Raw genomic sequence first — 20,439 nt, forward strand, 5'->3', positions numbered from 1 at the left:
GCGAGCAGCGCACCATTTATGGAACAAACTGTCTCTGAAGTGATGCCCTGGGTGCATGTTGCATCGGTTTAACATATGCAAAGCGAACAAAGCTACAAAAATTAAACCCTTCTCCTCTTGATTGAGAGCAGATACGCAGAAAACAGTTGTAAGTCGCAGATCTGGCTTTTAATAAAGCCAGGCTTCTTCATTAAAAGCAGTATTGTTTAAACACTGGAGGAAAAAATAGCTTTGTACAGACTAAAATCTTAGATTATACGTGTCCCAAGTGTATTTAACATATTACCTGAGGCCAAGCTAAATTACAATCTAGAATTTCCTTTTGTGAATTCTCAGCGACTGCCACAGAGAGCAAAACAATGTCTGGTTCATGCTAATTTTATTGGGGAAGGGGAGAGGAGATAGATGGAACGGAGCTGCTGAAAAAGCATCTTTTTACCTCTCGGAGGCTTTCACCAGGCCATTTTCAGTTAATTTTTTCCAAATCTGCGAGTGGCACGGGCTCAGTTGTGGTTTTTAATGATATTTCACCCAAGACAGAGTCACTTACAGTACCGTTTAATTTAACAAGGAGTAGAGACTGTCACAAAGCTGCCTCAATAACCAAAGCCTCCCCTTATTTTTCTTTCTCAGGTTCTTAATTTCAACAACTGGTGTTTACATTTTAACAACCTGAAGCAACGCAAACCAAGGGCAGATATTTAGCTTAGGGTGCTGTTCATGGACAAGTCTGAATGGGAGGACTGTTTGGTCAAGGACAGCTGGGTAAGGACACCTGAAAAGCAAACTTTTCCTTGCAGGGGAGGAAGCAAGAGGCAGCTGGGATATTTTGGCTTCTGTATGAGATGGCAGACCTCAGTTGGGAAAGCACTAGATGGTGATCAGCACTCAAGCTTAGACAGAAAACTTAGCCCTGGGCTGGAGACAGAGCGTGCTGTGGAGCCATCTCCAATGTGGGGACGGGCTGGATAGGAGCCTGAGAACTTCCCCTGGCATCACAGTGGGCTCAGGAGCAGCCCTTGTGAATAAAGCTGTGCTCCCAGTGCTGCTGGAAGCTAATTATTTTGTAATCAGCTAACGGACTGTCATGACAGTGCCTGGTGCAGGGGCATCCCCAGCGCACAGCAGAGCGGGAACGCTGTAATTACCAAATAATTGGCCACCAGAAGAAGTTCCTTCCTTCCCTAAGCAGTTGCCTCACACTCAGGCATCAAAGTTTTCTTTCTTTTTCCTTCCCTTGTGAAAAAAACAGAAAGAAAAAGAGGAGGAACCCTGAGTCCTGTCAAATAGAACTCTAAAATGTTTGCATTTTCCATATGATGTCTAATCCTATTTGGAATGCTTCTGAGCATTTGGCCTTGATTACATCTTGGAGCAATGAACTTCACAGGTCATTGTGTGTTGAATAAAAAGTATTTCTTTTTGTCAGGTTCACTGAATGTACCCTTGTTCTTTAATTATAAGGCAGGATGAATGGGAGAGCTAGATTTACCTTCTCTATGCTGTCCATTATCCTGTGTACCTCTATTATGTCTCCTCTCATTCATCTCCTTTCTAAACAAAAACACCACAATCTGTTCAACCTCCCTTCACATGGAAACCCTCCCATCCTTGCAATCCCTCCTGCTGTTTGTCCCTGTACTCCTCCTAATTCCAGTACGCTTCCTTCAGATAGCAAAACCAAAACAGCAGACAGCTCCAGACACGTGTGTGAAGTTTCCATGGGACTTGAGCAGAGGTATATGCTCTCCTCCAGATATGTGTATTGCTAACTGGAATCCTTTCCTCTGCCCTGCCCTGCCCTGCTCTGAGTGTGTGGGATGAGCAGGGAATCAAGCCCAGTCTCCCCTAGCACCACGCAGGACACAACTCGCCATGGATCTGTCGGGCCCCTTTCTCTTTCCACATACTCCTCCTCACCATGTCTTAACTGACATCAATAGCTCGAGCTATCTGGATAATTCCTTGTTCCCTTCCCGGTGTGAGTAAGCAACACTCTTTCTGGAGTGAAATTTGGGAGTATAAATGCCCCCCGTGCCTCTCAATCCTGCTGAAGACAGCACTGATCCAGCTCAGCTCTGCACAGGCGCAGCTTCGCCACCTCCTCACTGAGAATTGTCGCTTCTCAGCTGCCACAGCTTGGTGGCTTGTTCATTAACTTCTGCTGAGGGACCCCCAGGCTGCTGCAGACCCACGTGCACTGCATTAGGTGGGTTTCCATATTATTTTTCTGACATATTAAAACCAGAAGAGCACTGAGGAGACGTGGCTTTCCTTAGCAAGGGAGGAAGGAATTGTGAACCATTTCCTTTGCAAAGTGCAGGACATCTCTCCTTGAGACCCAAGTGGTGCGTGGAAGGTGAACTGCAGAGCTGACCCCACGGGCTTTTGTGACATGCCACCTACCCTGGCAGTAAAGACAGACCAGGCACTCAGTAACGAGGAGGGTGTGCAGAGCTAGGCACCTGTGCACTGGCTGTTGATGGAGAAGGGTCATATCGTCCAGAGGGAAACACTCTGCAGCGAGCACACTAACTCTGAACTGCCTTCTCCCCGCAGCTTTAAGCACGTGTTTAAAGCAAGGACAGGATTATCTCCCACTCCTTAAACTCTCTCCAGCCCTGCAAGGCCAAAACTCCACTAAACCTGCACCCAGCTTCCCAAGCAAGTGACGTGTCCCGAGTGATACAAAACACTACCAAACTCTTTCTGAAAGCCAGTAAAGGAAAGCATTTCAAGAGCTGGGTAGAGGCTGTGATTTTATGTTCACCTGGCCTGCAAACGGAAGAGTAATTGAACCCCTGAAGATTTCACACCTCCCCATCCCGTCTGTCACACTTGTGCACACACACTGTCTGCAATCCAGGGCACATGGCTATGAGAAGAGCAACCTGGGGCTGTGCAGCTGGCCCCTGACACGCAGCCACATGAACCACTGGTAAGAAGGCGCAGGAGAGCCTGACCATGCTGCTGCTGGAACCTGTCTGTCCCACTGCCATGGGGCAGCTCTCACACGGACACGCTGCGTGAAGGAAAGGCAGCATCACTCCTTCCATGAATACACACAGAGTCACAGAACCACTCTGGTTAGAAAAGACCTTTAAGGTCATGGAGTCCCAGCCCTGCCCTCACCCTGCCCAGCCCAGTACTGAGCCCTGGCCCTCAGCACCTCAGCTCCACAGCTTTGGGATCCCTCCAGGGCTGGGCACTCCCCCAGCTCCCTGGGCAGCCTGGCACAGAGGCTGACACCCCTCTCAGGGAAACAGTTTTGCCTCAGCTCCAACCTCAACCTCCCCTGGGGCAGCTGGAGCCCCTTTCCTCTTGTCCTGTCATTCATGGCTGGGGAGCAGAGACTGACCTCAGCTCCCTGCAGCCTCCTGTCAGGGAGTGTCAGAGAGTGCTGCTGTGTCCCCTCAGGCTCCTCTTCTCCAGGCTCAACACCCCCATTCCCTCAGCCCCTCCCCAGCCCCTTGTGCTCCAGCCCCTTCCCCAGCTCTGTGCCCGGCTCTGGCCACGCTGCAGCCCCTCAGTGTCCCTGTGGCAGTGAGTGAGGGGCCCAGCACTGACACAGCCCTGGAGCTGCAGCCTGCCCAGGGCCCAGCACAGGGGACAGTCCCTGCCCTGCTCCTGCTGCCACCCCAGTGCTGATCCCAGCCAGGCTGCCCTTGGCCTTCTCACCCCCCTGGGCACGCTGCTGGCTCCTGGTCAGCCCCTCAGCCCCTTTTCCTATGCACTTGTCCATCGCACGTTTGAGAAGCTGCAAAGCCCTTGCCGACCCTTCCACCCCTTTCCTCCCTCTCCCCCAGCCTCCGAAGCCAGCCGGTTCCTCACCCCCCCGTCAGCCGCCATCCCCCTGCGCTTACCATGAGCGAGTGCCGGTTGGCGGAGAGCAGGCCGGTGCCGTACCCGGATCCCAGGCCGGCCATGGCTCCGTTGTGCGACGGGCCTATCAAGCCGTGCATGTCGGCGTGGCCGCCGGGCATGGCGGTGGCCGGCCCCACCGCGTGGTTGCGCAGCACGTGGATGGCGTCGTCCAGCCTCTCCAGGCGGTCCTCGATCCGGCTTTGCTGTTTGCGTGCGAGAAACAGAAGCGGGAAGAGCGTGAGCAGGAGGGGTAAGGGCTGCCCAGCGCCGGGCACGAGGCGCTGCCGCCGTGTGAGGGGCGCGCGGGGGGCACGGTCACGGACGGACAGGCCTTCCTTCTCAACCCCTTGCTGCAGGGTTTTTTTGTTGCTTTTAGCTTCAATTCTACTTTTTTTTCCCCCTCATTTTTAACCATTTATTTGTTTCGTCAAGGTTTTGTTTTTGCTTCCCTAGGGCAATGTTTAGAGTAGCGTTGCGGGGAAGGAGAGAGCATGGTTGACACGAGAGTGCAGCTTTGATTTTCATGGGCAAAACAGGTTCAATGATTCCTCATGAACATAATCATTACAGTACATATGTTGCCCTCTTTATGTCTTCGAAAAGTTTTTTAGTGACACTTAAAAAAAACCCCCAAAAAATTAAATAAAAAAATTGAAAAAGAAAACCACAACCAAAAAGAAGCAAAAGAAACACCTCTGTTACTCATCTCTGGGATTCGTCTGCCCCCCACCCAAAAAGAAGTAAAAGAAACACCTCTGTTACTCATTCCTGACTGGGATCAGTCTCCCCCTCACCCAAAAAAGAAGTAGAAGCCAAGAAACACCTCTGACTGTTACCCGTCTCTGACTGGGATTTCTCACCTCCCCCCTCCCCACCTAATCCCAGGATCACACGCAAAGAGAGAAAGAGAAAACTACCATCTCCTACAGTCCCTCACTGCTAGTTGGGATTTTATTCCTACAGGTTTGCATCCTGAAATCGCTTTTCAACACTGGTAAAGGCAACAATACGTAGTCTTCCCTAACTAGGCAGCTTACGGCCTCAGTGAGCAATGTAGCAGCTACCAGCAGCCGGGGTGGCCATGGTGGGGTGAGGGGTGTCAGATTGCTCCCCACCTCCCCCCTTCGCTGGCTGTGATGTCCTGGAGGTCCCTACAACCACACACCCAGAAGGACAGGCCCTCATCTCCCACTTCTCTGATCATCTAAAAGCTGCAGCCCTGGCAAGGACCCTGTGAGATCCCAGACTGCTGCTGGACTAGATGATCTCTAAAGGTCCCTTCCAACCCTACCATTCTATGATTCCCTGAGTTACTGCCTCACAAAATAGCCTCTGAGACACGCTGCCATGAGGATCAGCCATGGGCTACGGGGAATACAAACTGCAGGCTTCATCCTGCCTGTTGTATGGGCTGGATGGGACCTGTGTCTGAGTGGCATGCTCTGGGAACAACCCACTGCAGGGGCCAGTGCCCACAGAAACCCACCCCTGCAACCCCATTGCTGTTCTTCAGCCATCCCCAGTGCAAGCCACACACAGACCTGGGCACCTGAAGTCCTTGCTCTTTAAGGAAATACAGAAGGGGAAATCTCAAGGGGACAGTGCCCAAGCACTGGGGAACCTCAGCTGCAAAAATAATTAAGAGCTCTTCAGCAAACCTCTTAGAACAACTCATTGCTCTCCAAAACCTCAAATGACTAAAAAAACCCTCCAGAAAACTGACAGCCTAGACAACATCACAGTCAATCACAAGCCAAGATTTCTATATTGGAGCAGGATAAAAATGATCCACACTAGTTCCTCACTCTGGCAAACGCCTTGTGAAGCCAAGGGGACGGCTGCATTGCCCTGTACTGGTGGGGATAAACACTGTGCCCTCAGGAACCATCCAGGTGGGTCTTTTTAAGGAAACTTCTGAGGCCTAGCACCATTTATTCTACAACAATATGTCAAGCACTTCATACTGATGGGTGAAACCTTCCAGGCTTCTGGACGAGACCAACAACCAGCTGAGAAGAGACAGAGGACAAGGGACACTACAGTTCGCCTCTGTCCCAACGTGCTTTTGGCCGGCCCCAACTCTTAACCTTGCCATTAGGAAAGGTAACAAATCTTGCTAAAGTCCCTTTAATCCTCTCTGCCATGAGAGAATACAGATCCAGCTTGGCTTGGCAAGCTCAGCCTGATGGCTCTTCCTGGGATCAGGACTCCCGACCATCGCTGCCCCGTCAGCCACGCTCCCTCCCTCGCTCCACGGGACTATCCTGTATGACAGCCACCACAGCTTTCTGCTCCTCTTTTCTCTTTAACCCTATCCCACCTGCCTGCCCATCCTCCCTCCTTTTTGTCGCCCTGTCTTTGTTCCTGCAGTGGATTTCAACCTCACTCCCTGTTAAACAGGACTCCCTGGCCAGCAGCATCTTAAACCGCGTCACGTCTCAATAAAGCACGGGGCACCCATGATACGAATTTAGAGGTGGTGAAATCAAGTCCGAGGGCAATCGAGGTCACTAACGAAATGAAAACCTGTGTGAGAAGAATGGATGAGAAATGGAAAGAACAGCAAGTAAAATACTGAGGCAGAGGAGGTCACTAATCAAAACATACCAAAGAGTGTAAGGGACCTTCATAATTGGGAGATGATGACGCTTGACCTCCATTTCTAGACCAAACAGCTGTGCCTGCTAATAGTAAAATTGGAATTACCATTAGAACTATGCAAACAAAAAAATGTCTTTCAAACTTTTTCTTTTTCTGGACAGTTTTGCAGACATGTAAATGCCGTATTCCGGATAGACTACAGAGCAGACATATGGAGAACTTCCAAAACACACACGGGTGGGGGGAAATAGGAACCAAAACCAAAAAGAAAAAGGTATTTTGTAGCAGAGCACGTAGGTGCAGGCCACAAAGTTCCCCCAGGCTGCTCCTCTGCATAGAGGGCTGCATTCATACATGAGCTGGAGCTGCGAGAGGCTCCAGGAGAAGGAAACACCTCGGCGGTGGAAGGAGGAGCGGCGGTGCCCGCTGCCCTCGCCTGGCTCTGGGTCCCTCACCCCACGAGATCTGACAACAGGGAGGCACTAAAAGCACTGCCCACAGCATTCAGGCAGAGGCTGGTAAGGTTGGGTTCTCTTTGGTGAGGTTATTTGGTTTGGCCCTGTAAGAGCCAAGAGTTGATTGAAAAACCTTCTGGTTTGTGCCCGCTGCTCTAAATCCGTTCCTGCTGCTGCGGGAGGAAAAAGGGCTCCAGCAGAGCTTCCTAAGGAAAAAAATTGGCCTTGTGAAAGAGCCAAACACGGGGAAAAGAAGGGTTTTTTTTGACCCCCAAGCATTATCCCCAACAGCTTTTATATATATAACCCAACCACTCAGACAGTTTATAATGCTCTTTTGAACGAGTGATGATCTGGGTGATCTCACAAAGCAGGGGTTAAGAATCCAAGATGGGACTATTAGGATTTTAATCTTAACGTCTCCATGGAGTGGCATTTGCTTGGGCTGAGACAGGCCAGGGTGGAACTCATGGCAATGTTTTTTAGGCTCTCGCAGCTAAGGCTGTTTTTTTTCCCCCTCTCAAAAAGTCGAAATTACGTCAGTTCTAATTAAACCTTAAATCTTCCCTTTTCTGATCCCCGCGGAGCTTTTAGCTGAGGTTTTGCTACAGCACTGAACAGCACTCTTTGCTTTCAAAATGATTTTTAACCGGCCCTTGATATCCCTGAGGGAAAACGTTTTGCATGCTAAACACTTTCAGCTCTTCTTTAAACGCACTTACACTCATTATTTACCTTGACACTCTCCCTGTTTACCCAAGCAGAGCCCGAAGAAGGCGACACAGCCCAAATTAGCACAGGATTTTCCTCTTTGGCTCAGCCCTTTCCACAGGGAACACCCCACCAGGAGAAATGCAGCCCCAGTGCTCGGGGTGCCACAGCTCAGGGGTGACTCCAGGCAAAATAAGGGTTTCTGAGGTGTGGGATGCCCCAGGCTATGACAGGCCAGGTCCCTCCGTCCCCTGCTAGAGGTGGGCTATGTGAGGACCTTTGTTGACTGGATTTCACCCCGACATGATGGGCTCCTTCTCAGCAGGTGACTGTGACGGAGGTGGACATGGTGTCCTCCTGGACCTCGTCCTGCCAGCTAGCACAAGCTCCTCTCCATCTCTCCTCCCAAGAGGGTCTCATCACTGGAGAGCTCCTAGGTCTACACCTCTGAGGCTGGGGCAATGCTTCAAAGGATCAAGAGCCCCCAGAGCTCCAGCCACCTCTGTCCTGCTACTCATGCCCCATGGAGAACGAGGGACCAATCCCACCTCTTGCCAGCGCTGCCCTACAGAAACACAGCGGCCTCAGGTGCCTTTTGGGATGCCTGGTGAGTTTAACAGGATCCAGGGCTCATGCACAAAGAGCAGACTGGGCTCTCTGGTTACTCGTGACACACATCTCATCTCAAAGAGGGGACGGGAAGCCAAGAGGCCTTCTCCACAGCGTTAGCATGTGCTGCATGGGAGGAGAAACCTAACGCTCTAACCAAAAAGTCCCAAGATTAAAGCCATCTGAATGGTCTTCAGGGAAACACTAGAACACCTGATGCTCATGAGAACTACCCTGGGCCTCTGGCTCTTTGCAGTTTAGGGCTTTTATCCATAAAGTGGGTTTAGTCAAAATATGCAATTACTGTCCACACAGTATAAAATGCACCGAGGACTCACGAGGGCTCAGTTTGGCCAGAGACACATCTCCTGCATTTAACAGGAGGGGATGGGAAGGGAAGGTCCAAGGAGACTGTACGTGGCACGGCCAGCCTGGAGCGAGGCTGCTGCGAGGGCCTGGGGATGGGGACACGCTCTGCACAGGGCAGAAACCGCCTGCCACAAAACCGCGAGGGCACTGCAGGAAGCTGCCACTAAGGGATGCATGAGAGCCCCTGCTTTTCTGCCAATGCATGCTCCTGAGAGCTGCAAGGCCCTTCTCTCTGCACGGGGTGTGTAGGACACCTCCCTGCTCGCCTGTGCGGAGGCACCTCACGCCCGCCACCGCGGGAGCTCACTGAAGCCACCTCCTACCAAAAAAAATACCTTGAAACGTTCAGTAAAATAGAATTGTAACAACAATACCTGAGAGAGAAGGGGGAGAACCAACAGGAGTTGAAGGATTTGATGAAAAGCTGTTGTTGGTGTGATCTGGAGAATAGATCTTTAAAAGATGATACAGAATTAATCTAGAGCCATCACAAACTGATGCAGAAAGAAATATGGAGTTCTTATGCATTCAGTTCATTTAAATGAAAGCAGGACAGGTTAAAAAAAAGCCTCTTATGCAAATATTAATATTTTTATAAAGACAAAACTGTTATTAGATGCAAGAAGCTAGACGACAGGCCCCTTTTTGATGGGGACACTAGCCAATTAAGCGACGGTTTCTGATTGTCACGCGGATCTGCTAAGGGTCATTGACCAAGGCCTTAAAGTACACCTGGAAATGGCTTTGTCCTTCTGCTGAAACCCCTGAAAGGCCAAAACAAAGCGAAGGGAGCAGAGCACGTTGAGCCCCGGCGCAGCAGGTAAATCCACAGCAGCAAACCCAGCTACGGGTGTGCTGCTCAGGCGAGGAAGCTCCCCCTGTGCGCCCCGTGCCCGGGCGAGGGTGCCACGGCCCCGCACCATCCCTGCTCACCGCCCGTGCCATTTGTCAGGGCACCACTTCAAAGTGGATTCTGTACTGTATCAGTTATTTCAGGCAAACTAGAGTCGGACTTTTACGTCTCTTTTTTTTTTTTTTTGGTTTGCTCGTTTGTTTGTTGTTTAATCGAAGAATAGGCAAAAAAAAAAGATATTAACTCTCATGAGAACTCAATGGAACCCACTCTGCCCAGAAAATAACTACAGTGGTCCCTGTTAAAAGTCAGCCCGTGCCAACTGGTACCGCAGTGGTAGCTGGGGCACAGCCGGGTTCCCTCCTGCCCACAGCTGGGAAACGGCCGTGCCCCAGCTGCCAGGGTAAGAGGTGGTCAACTGCTGACTTTAACAGCAACCACAGCAACTGAATAGGTGGAAACTGCCATGAAAAACTGAAAATCTGGAGGCAAATTGAAGAGGGATCCTGTTTGCGGCTGGGTTCTGTTCAGACCTCCCCTGTCCTAGGAAGTGCGGTGTGTGATACACGGGATCAGCTCAAGGCTTCTCCCCCCACCCCCCCTCACCATTTTCTATTCTACCAAATAAAACTGGGTCTAAAAGCTTTCTGAACACCGTTTTTCACTGATTGGCCAATGTTTCGTTTGGCAGTAACTCCACGCGGGGTGACCTCGGAGACCAGATCTCTCCCGTTTGCTGCTCGTCTTCGTGAACTCCGGGCGTCCAATTCTGATTAAAGCTCACAACTTTGAAAACGGTTAAAAACGTGTATTCCAAAGTAAATTATTTCCTTACAGAGGCAAGTGCTTTCCCCAGCGCATCACCAGTCTGCGAGCTGCCTGCTGCCCCACTTCCTCTGTTCGCTGAAAAACAAAAGGCTCGATGTAAAAACAGGCGGAAACAACAGTCACAGGCTTTCTATTCCCGCTCCACTCGCTTGTAATTTAACTACATGGTATTGCTGTGCACCTGAAATTCACCTTTAATTGCCATTAAGCTGTTTGCTGAGGTAGGTATCTCGCCCACGCTCCCTTTTATTTGCAGGTAAAAGACAAACTTGACACGTACAGCAAGGCAAGGCAGGGCTGGGGACGGGTTGACTTCACTTGGACGCTTCATGGTCATTTAATGACATCATTAATATTTACGTCTAGTAATCTCACCTAATGATCTCATTGATATTGACAGATATCTAAATGGTGGGTGTCAGGGGGTTGGAGCAGCACTTTTTTTCTGTTGCATCCAGTGACAGGACAAGGGGTGATGGGATGAAGCTGGAACACAAACAGTTCCATTGAAACATCAGGACAAACTGTGTCAGTGTTTGAGTGAGGGAGCCCTGGCCCAGGCTGCCCAGGGAGGGTGTGGAGGCTCCTTCTCAGGAGGTTTCCAACCCCATCTGGACACGTTCCTGTGCCCCCTGATCGAGGGGAACCCACATTAGCAGGGGGTTGGACTGGATGATATCTAAAGGTCCCTTCCAATCCCCACCACTCTTTGATTCTGTGAAATGACCTTTCGCTATCTCTCAGGTGATGGGATTGCACCTTTCACGTAAGAAATGTGTAGAAGAAATTGTGTAAGTAGGTTTCCCAGGCTCAGGTGATGGGATTGAAAACTTCTCCCTTTGCAGGAGAAACTGAAGGAAAGAAAAATTAGGGTGTGCCACCCCACCAGTTTCAGCATCTGTATGTTCACTTATGAACTAAAAGCACAGCTCTGCCTGACTGTTGCCTAAGGGCAACACTTCTGCTTTTACCTCCAAGGACTCTAAGTCAGGTGGCCAGAAAATGAGAAACAAGTAGTCCTCTGACAGTCTGGATTAATGTCTGGAATGTAAGGGCTGAAGCAAGAGAGCATCCTGCACACAGAGGGGTTTGAAGGGCTTCGGTAACCCTGTATCTCCCTCAAGCCCCTCAGCAAGGCCCTGCAACATGAGGCCACAGGACTCTATGCTCAGAGGACACTTCAGTAACAAACCCTGCCCTGCTGTGAGCCCAGCGTGTCCCACAGGACAAGCAGTTGGGGACCAAAGTGCCCAGATTTGCAAGCATGGGCACTTTCTTGGTCATTGAAACAACAGCAAAAAGCCTCCTCCAAGCTCCAACCCAGCACTACTCAGTTAACTATTTGGGGTACAGGAAAGAAGCAGGGTTGGATCCATTTTACAGCTCTTTGGTTTTGGCTGTTGGTGTAACCATAGTCACTAATAACTGAGTGCATCTGGATCGGCACTCAGAGCAGATGAGATGCTCTGCCTGCAGACACTGCAGCCCTGCAGCAGCAGCAACCAGGAAATCTGTGCTCCAGGGGATCTCCTGCCATCCCCTTTCAGAGCAAACTTTCTGCTCCACCTTCTCCAGCCTTCCGACCCTGAAAAGCATTTCTCTCTTCCACTGTCCACGTTTTGCTTTACCTAGTCCCCCAACCTTCCAACCCAGCCTTCCTCGCTTAGCAGTTACCGTGGCTCTGCTGTTGGAGGTGTCAGTTATTGATCACCCACCCTGCCTAAGCCCAGTATTTCTCTCTGCAGCTTCAGCAGGGTCTAGTTAAGGAAACTTAGGGAATTGTACAGAACAGCTTTTTCCTTCTATTCCTCACACAGAATACTGTGTTATCCAATTTCAGAAATGCAGCATCCTTACGTTTAACCTGGCTGCCTAACTCTGAGGTCTCAGCATTCCTCCTGCAGCATCCCCCCCTGGAAAGGCCTCAAGGTCTGTGTGGGTCCCAGATGTTGTTAGATCAATGGGTACAGAGCTTTTTAACAGCTGTGTCTTTACTTGCTCCTTTTTTTGTCCCTTAGGTAAACTTTCATTACTGGGCACTTGAAAATGTTCTCATCTGTCTGTGACAGCTTATTTCTGATCACAGCTCAGTTTGAAACTAAGCATCAAGATGTGCAAAGAAAGACATGTAAAGAAATGCAAAGACAGATAAAACAGGCAGTGTCAGCTAGACATGCAACTAACACGGGGTAATTTAATGCTGTAAATCATAACCTAAAGGTTTCCAACTCCAATAATGCCAGGCAGATGTCCAGAGATTCAGTTACTTCACTCTAAAGTGAACTGTGAATCTAAATGTAAATCATGCTTTGTTTTTCCCTTGTTCTAAGTGACTCTAACTGCATTATTCTAAAATTAAGTCCTACATTTGTCTGTCTCAAGGCTGGTTTCTCCTAATGAGATGAGCTGCCCTGGTCCTGCGGGAGAGGTAAATGCAGGGACCACACTCTCACTCCACACGCCCTTAGAAACCTGACAGCGCTGAGCTGGGCCATGTCTCACACTAGTTACCTCTGAGAACAAAGGAATTCTTCAGATACACTGAATATTAAGCTTTTCCTGAAAGACTTTGAAGAGAAATTACTGAGGCAGGCCTGGAAAACATACAGGGAGAGCCTCGGGGATGGGCTGCAGTGTGCAAAGTTCCCTTCTGCAGAGAAGAGGGAGCTTCAGTGGGAAAGCAGTGCTGGAAAAGAAATGCAGCAGAGGTTTGTAACATGGGGAAGGGCAGTTTCTGCAGCATCACTTGTTGCTCTTCCCGTATAAAAACTGAAACCCTCCCATTAAAACAAATGAACAAAAAAAGGTGAGGGGTTTTCTTTCACTAGCATCCAGCCAGACAGCAAACTTGTTGCTTTAAGGTATGCAAAGACCAAACTATATATAAATAGATTTTAGAAGAACAATTCATGGAGGAGAATATTCATCAGTGGCTGCTGAGCACCATCCCTGGATGTTAGTTAACCCCAGTTCAGGATGGCTCTGAGTTGCAGGCTGCAAACCCTGAGGAAGGGATGGAGGAGAGCAACTCTCTGACGCTGCTGGCCAAAGCTTTTGGCTTTGGGATCTCAGGGACAGTGGAGAAAACAGGCAATGGAAGGTAACTACAGCACCTTCTGAGTGGAAGATCAAGAGAAATGTAAGAAGCAGAGATCTTCTGAAAGTGCTCCTGTCACAAAAGCAGCCAGGATTACTTAAACACAGCTAACTTTAAATGCATGTTTTTCCTTCTCATGTCACTAACCATTTCACATGGGAACTATTGCTTGCCATCACTTTGGAAATGCAAGGGTAACAACTGAAATCTGCAGGTGACTGAAGAAAACCTCGTGTCTGAAGGAGGAATAGAAAAATAGCCTCAAGAAGAAACAAAACAAGGAGCTGTGTCTGTGAGACCTGAACTAGGTGGGACCTGCTCTAGCTTTGGGGTTGGACTGGATGATCTCTAAAGGTCCCTTTCAACCCCCACCATTCTGTGATGCTGTGTGTTTCTGTGATTTGGGGAGCAACAGGACAAAACTAACATTAATCTGGAAGCAGGCACTACAGAAGGAAGAACTAGGCCTCAAGTGAAGGAAAAGACAACCCAAGGTATCACTGCAGGGAAAGGTGAAGTACAGTGGTGCTTCATATAGGCAACAGCTATGGAGTATCATCAAAGTGCTTCTATTAGTGTGAAACAGTTGTTGATCCATCACTTCACAGAATCACAGCATGGTGGGAGTGGGAAGAGCCCTGCAGAGCTCATCCAGCCCCAGCCCCTGCCAAAGCAGGTTCCCCTGGCTCAGGGGGCACAGGAACGTGTCCAGGTGGGTTTGGGAACCTCGCAATAAGGAGCCTCCACACCCTCCCTGGGCAGCCTGGGCCAGGGCTCCCTCACCTCAGCACCAAAGGGGTTTCTCCTCCTGGACCAGCGGCATTGTCTGTGTTCCAGCCTGAGCCCATTACCCTTTGTCCTGGCACTGAGTGCTACAGAAAAGAGACTGTCCCCATCCTCTTAACATCCACCCTTTAGGTACTTAAAAGTACTGATGAAGTACAGTCTCAGCCTTCTCTTCTCCAGGCTGAACAGCCCCAGGTCCTCCAGCCTTTCCTCCTCAGAAGGATGTTCCCATCCCCCCACCATCCTCACTTCTGCTTGTATCAGTGCAGGGACAGGCTTAGCCAACAGTTTAGGTGTGCACTACAACTGTCAGGCTTTAAATGGTATATTTAACTGAACAGGACCCAGAATGGAAGAAAACTTGTGTGAAAAGCAGGAACTCTTTGGACTGGGCTGGGATGTGCATCGTGAAGACACTCAGAGCACGTCTGTGCAGACTCTGCTCCTCGTGCACGAGTGGCTGGCGGGGGAGAGCTGTGGGGAAGAAGGATTGCAGCCCAGCCCAGCTGGCATCAGATTTGTCATCCTGCACCAAAGAGTAATCTGTTGAAACCCACAGACAGAGCTGCCACAGCAGCCCTATAAATCCTCCCGGCAGGGACAACCACAAGGTAACCTGCAGCTGTGAAGGGGGAGCCAAACCCAACCTGGACCAACTCTGCTGTCTCAGAGGGTCCAATGCCTCACTTCACCTCTGGGTAAAACCCATCCTTGGGTTGCTTCTCTAAAAAGCCTGCAGAACGAAGAACCCTGCCTAAATAGAAAGCTTTCATCACACCCAACAAACGCTCCTGCGCTTCCCTTCAGCTTCTGGAAGAAAATCATAAGATGTACGGGTTGAGTACGATGGAGGAACTTAGTCAAATATTTACACATAAGACAAGCAGAAATGCTGTGAAGGTGCAGTTTTAATGGCCTAAAAAAATCCGTTATTGAAAGTGTTCTCGAGACCATCAGAAATAGGCACAAAGATGTGCAGTTGGTAGGACCTGCAAACAACCAAGATGTAACAAGAGAATTCAAAGGATACAAAGGGTAACAGGAGAAATGCTCAATAGGTTCTTTTCCTCTACCTTGCCATGGGACAGATGATATTTTTCAAGGGATTAGTCAGAAAAACTGTCTCCAACTGAAGTGTCAATGTAAAGGCATTAAAATAAATAAAGAGAAAAATAACAAAGAGCCAAATGACATTTCTGGGAGCTCTCAAGAAACCAAAGCACAAAACTGCCTAAGATCTTAACTGCAGTGCAAAACCAACTGCTTAGGCCAGCCTAGGGCTGAAGTGAAGGAGGCAGAAAATAACAAAAACACAGTTCTGTGAATCTACAGAGCCGCCAGACTTCAAATGAGACGCCTCTCCTAGGAAAGATAACAAAGAGCAATATCCATGTGGATAAATACACCTCACAACCAACGCTGCTTTTGCAGAGGAAAGCATTCCTGGCAAATCTGAACTCTTTCAAAAACATGATGAGAACACTGAGGCGGGAGATGGGAGTGAATGTAACGGGTTGGCACTCTCAGCTTTCAACAAGGCCATCTCCCAAAGGCTCTTAAAGAAACCCGGTGACCTTCAGATAACAGGGAAGCAAACACGTTCCTGCAGATTAAGAAATGATTAAGAGGGAGACTGCAAGAGCAAGAACTGAGACTGCAAGAGCAAGAAAGGCTGCGGGAACTGGGGCTGTTTAGTCTGGAGAAGAGGAGACTGAGGGGAGATCTTATTAACATTTATAAATATCTAAAGGGTGGGTGTCAGGACGTTGGGGCATCCCTCTTTTCTATAGTATCCAGCAACAGGAAAAGGGGTGATGGGATGAAGCTGGAACACACAAAGCTCCACTTAAATAAGGACAAACTGTGTTTGAGTGAGGGAGCCCTGGCCCAGGCTGCCCAGGGAGGGTGTGGAGGCTCCTTCCTTGGAGGGCTTCAAGACCCACCTGGACACGTTCCTGTGTGACCTGATCTAGGTGGGACCTGCTTCTGCAGAGGGGTTGGACTGGATGATCAGTAAAGGTCCCTTCCAACCCTGCCATTCTGTGATTCGATGAACTAATGGTTAGCTTTGTAAGAGAGGAGTATTAGCAGCGAATTCCCAGTCGTGCAGATCTGTTCTGTTCAACGTACTCACACATGGCCTGAAAAGAAGACATGGCACGGGCTGGAGCTGTGACTCTTGGAAAGATCCTGACTCAGGATCATGAAACATTAAGGTCGTGTGTGGAGGGCAGCCACACTAACTTCCTGGGCAATAAATGCCATACATACATAAAAACCACCAAGTAATAAGCACGGGGGGACAAAAGTCTTATGCTATATACACATAAGCTGCCTCTGTGAATTCATGACAGACCTGTTGTTTGGATACGGAGCAAAGACCTGGTAAGTCTACAGGACAGAAATGGGGTCAGAAAAAGTAGACGGTGGTCCCTTTAGAGGACAAACTCAGATTCTCCAGCTCGGAAAATGGTTTGCTACAGCAGGGTATGATGCAGACTACATCAACCCAAAAAACAGGCCAGGATGGTTTTCAGCTGGAGATTATGGCAATACAAGAGGCAGGGAGGGAGAACCACACAGGGCCTTGGGGGATCAAAAAGGAAGAGGAGTAGTTCCACAAGTGCATAATGTCACTGTGCCAGGCCAAGCCTCCAGAAAAGGCTGGGTCACTGCACAGAGAAGAATGAACTCAGGCTTCCTAAATACCGAGTACTGCACCCAGCACTGGAGCAACTGGGCAAACAGAATCCATGCCTGCTTTGCTGTTATACTCCTCCCAAGGAAATCCTTAGATGAAACCTCCTTTGCTGGAGACAGGATTGTTGCATAGATGACCTTTGGTATGAACAAGGACAGATTTTTCAAGCACTTATATGAAACCTGGAATAACTTAGGGTTATTCCCCAGGAACACTAGGGAACTTGAAGGGTTTACTTTATCCAGTTCTGCACTGGGCTTTAATTGAATGAAGCAGGCAAATCCACATTTCAAGAAAGGTTTCAGCTGAGTAACTGATAATTGGCAAAGGTCTGAGGCAAGAGCAAGGGCACACTTGATGAAACCCGGAGGAAAAGAAATTGTAACAGGTAAGCAAAGTCCACCTGCAGAGAGTGGGTGGCTGCCTGCAGCCTGGGGAAGCTGTGCTAGTAGACAGCTTCAGCAGGGCCAAAGGGGACATGGACAACAGCTCCATAACAGGTGCCTAAAGAACCAGGCAGGGATGTCCCCTCCAAACTCACTAATGTTGGCAGTCCTGGCTGCTGTGGCAGCATGAAGAGGAGGAGATACAGAACTAGTCAAGGATCACATGCTGCCATTGAATGCTAAGCTAGATGGGCCACCCATCTGAAACAGCATGGCACCTCTCACCTACTTATGTCAGTCTGTAGTTTCTCCAACCAGTCTCAATGTGCTTATTATTAGAGAACACAGCTAGGCTCAGATGGGTCTCAAGACTGGCTTCCCCCCTTGGGAAGGCAGGACTCCACTGACACGAAGCGCCAGCACATTTTGGCACGACTCCAGAAGACAACAGTAACTTGGGAACAGGGTTGTAAAATGGGACTTGGAAATGCACCACCAAAGCTGTCACTTTTACTCGTGAGCTTCTCCCCCCACCTCACAAGACTATTAATGTACTGAAGGCACCATGAAAGACTGCAATCTCTTGATGGATTGATTCTTACTCCGTTGAAGAGCATGTTTATTGTTATAATTAATCTCCCAAAACTTTCTCAGCGTGTTTCTGCGAAGAACAATTCTGCACTGGAAGGCAAAGGGACAGAATGATGAAGTACAGCCTTTTCACATCCTTCTGGTGGGATCCTGACTGTAAATCTTGGATTATTGAATAAACTTCCAGGAATCGGTATCTCAGCGAGTATAATTATATCTAGCACAGCATCTAGTGTAACTGATAGGCTGGAGCTCTCTATTAGAGAATTCCAGCCAGACTTTTTATAGTTTAAAAACCCTAGTACAAACTCACGCTGTTCTGACTCAATGGTGCTTTACTGAAACTGCAGACTGGAAACTCTTGTTTCTGTGCTGAGAGGAGTGGAAAAACTTGCACCATCTTGGTATTCACAGCTGATGATCTTCCCAAATTATAAGGAAGTGACACTGCTGGATAAAAAGTCATATTCTTCTTACACTGTAGCGACAGTTCACCACCCTCCTGTAACAGGAAGCTTAACGTTCTTGTAAAATACACAGCGCAGTATTATGTGGCTGCTCTGGTAATAAAATTACTGTGAAGCCAGTGCCTCGAGGGGAAACACACAGAATGCTTCTCCTGGAAAAGTGTAATGTCCCACAAACAACGTGCCATGAGAAGGGGAAGCAGCGAGTGGGAGCAGCAGAGGCATCAGAGGGACGCCACAGACGGCGTCTCTCTCTCGGTACCTGGCTGCCCCAACGTTGCAGAGCTTCAGGCCTTTGGAGACAAACAGCCAATGCTCAGTGTGAAATTAAACACTGACAAGGTTGGCCTATAGCCCCTGCTGAAGTATTTTCTCCCCGTTGCCTTAGAGAGCTGCACAGACATCGAGGAAGGCAGCTGATCCGCCTGAGCCCTGCTCGTCGTGGTCCCTGCGCACAGGGACATTCACCTCGCCTGGGGACTGCGACAGAGGAACACGGGCTGGGCCAGCTCAAATGGCTCTCAGCAAAAAGCCCTGGGGCTGTTTGTTTAGCCTGGAGAAGAGAAGGCTAGAAGGGGCCCTTACAATGCTGAACAGTCGCTGAAGGGTTGGTGTGGACATGATGGGGTCAGCACTTGTGTGGTGGGCAGTGGCAAGACAAGGGGTAACGGGCACAGGCTGAAACACTTCCCCTGGCCCAGGAGAAAGTCCTTTGGTGCTGAGGCGAGGGAGCCCTGGCCCAGGCTGCCCTGGGAGAGTGTGGAGGCTCCTCTCAGGAGGTTTCCAAACCCACCTGGACACGTTCCTGTGCCCCCTGAGCGAGGGGAACCTGCTTGAGCAGGGGTTGGGCTGGATGAGCTCTGCGGAGCCCTGCCCACCCTCACCACGCCGGGATTCTGTGAAGCGATGGATCACCAACTGTTTCGTACTAATAGAAGGGCTCTGCAGGGCCCTTCCAATCCCTGCCATTCTGAGATCCTGTGCCCAGACTTCAGGGGAGTTTCATGGGTTTAGCCAGAGAACAGGACTCGCGTCAAGATCCAAGAAATACTTTTCCATCCCTCAGCTCAGACACAGCCCAACAGTACCACTTGTTGAATATTCACAGCTGCTAAAAAAATCTGATCTTTGTATTGTTGCTCTTCTGATTCACACTCTGGGTTTTTTTTTGAATCCAGATGAAACTCTGGAGGCATTTTTCACACGCTAATTTAGGGACTTTTCTCCCAGAGACACAGGAGCAGGAGGCTGTGTTTAAATCCCTCTATAAGATTTCGCATCCCTAAACGTAAGGCTGCTGCAAAACTGGTGTCAAAAGAGCTGAATTAGATTGGACTCTGTTAAGACTCCCTTTGTGGGAGAGTGATTTCCCTTTGCCGTATGCACAGAAGCGTTGCAGAGGAAGAGCTCTCCGTGGAATGTGACAAGACTGAGCACAGACATGCTACTCTGAAATGGGATACGTTTTTCTCAGACAGTGACAAATTAAGAAGAGACTGTATTTAGTTTCTCCTTTGTTCAGAGACCTTGAAAAATATGATGCCCATGTGTTAATGTTTGAACCCACCCTCCATTCTTACTGCATTAGTCCTGCTCGCAGTCATTCAGTACAGAATCATGTGTGTAATCCAAAACATGTGTCCAGAGATGTGTTCCCCATTTAATAATTATTTAATTAGCTTTATTTGCTCTTTGAGATATGGGCAAAGCAGTATTTTTTTTTTTTTTTGGTTTCCTGTATTTAAGAATGAACTGGTATTTGCCAAATATTTAAGTTATAGAGAGGTATGCTCTTAATTTACGGCATTGCTCTCCCTTACAGGGACACATCGCCATCGCTGCTTCCCCCACACCAGTAGAGAACTGCAGGGGATTTAATCACTGCAGACAACAAAACCAAACCTCAGAACCAAGGGGATCAGGCACTTGGCTGCTGCGACACCTTCCATGCGAACTCTGAAGCAAAGCGCTTCGCTGTGACTCTGTTTAATTCACAGAAGGCAAGTAGTAGCAGCAAAATGCAGGAGCAAAAGGGAGCTGAAGGTTCAGCTATGAAGTGTTCACCTCCATGAAACTCTCACCATCTCTCTGTACCCGCTGAGCTAAGACTCCAGCCCTTCT

General features: G+C 49.1%; 1 protein-coding gene across 15 annotated transcripts in view; it reads right to left on the reverse strand.

Annotated features, from left to right (window-relative positions):
• The window catches only part of TCF4 (transcription factor 4), a 244,056-nt gene that overhangs the window by 17,087 nt on the left and 206,530 nt on the right, over positions 1–20,439 (reverse strand). For 10 of the 15 annotated variants that reach the window (XM_062017198.1, XM_062017203.1, XM_062017205.1 and 7 more), the window contains 4 exons: positions 10,298–10,365; positions 8,984–9,062; positions 6,472–6,548; positions 3,864–4,067 (listed from right to left, as the gene is read on the reverse strand). In XM_062017198.1, the coding sequence (XP_061873182.1) occupies positions 3,864–4,067; positions 6,472–6,548; positions 8,984–9,062; positions 10,298–10,365 (428 nt within the window). The remainder of the gene's footprint in view (positions 1–3,863; positions 4,068–6,471; positions 6,549–8,983; positions 9,063–10,297; positions 10,366–20,439) is intronic. The other 5 variants (XM_062017201.1, XM_062017199.1, XM_062017209.1 and 2 more) reach the window with 2 other exon arrangements.

This window comes from Colius striatus, chromosome Z (assembly GCF_028858725.1).
Source record: "Colius striatus isolate bColStr4 chromosome Z, bColStr4.1.hap1, whole genome shotgun sequence".
In the NCBI taxonomy this organism is placed as follows: Eukaryota; Metazoa; Chordata; class Aves; order Coliiformes; family Coliidae; genus Colius; species Colius striatus.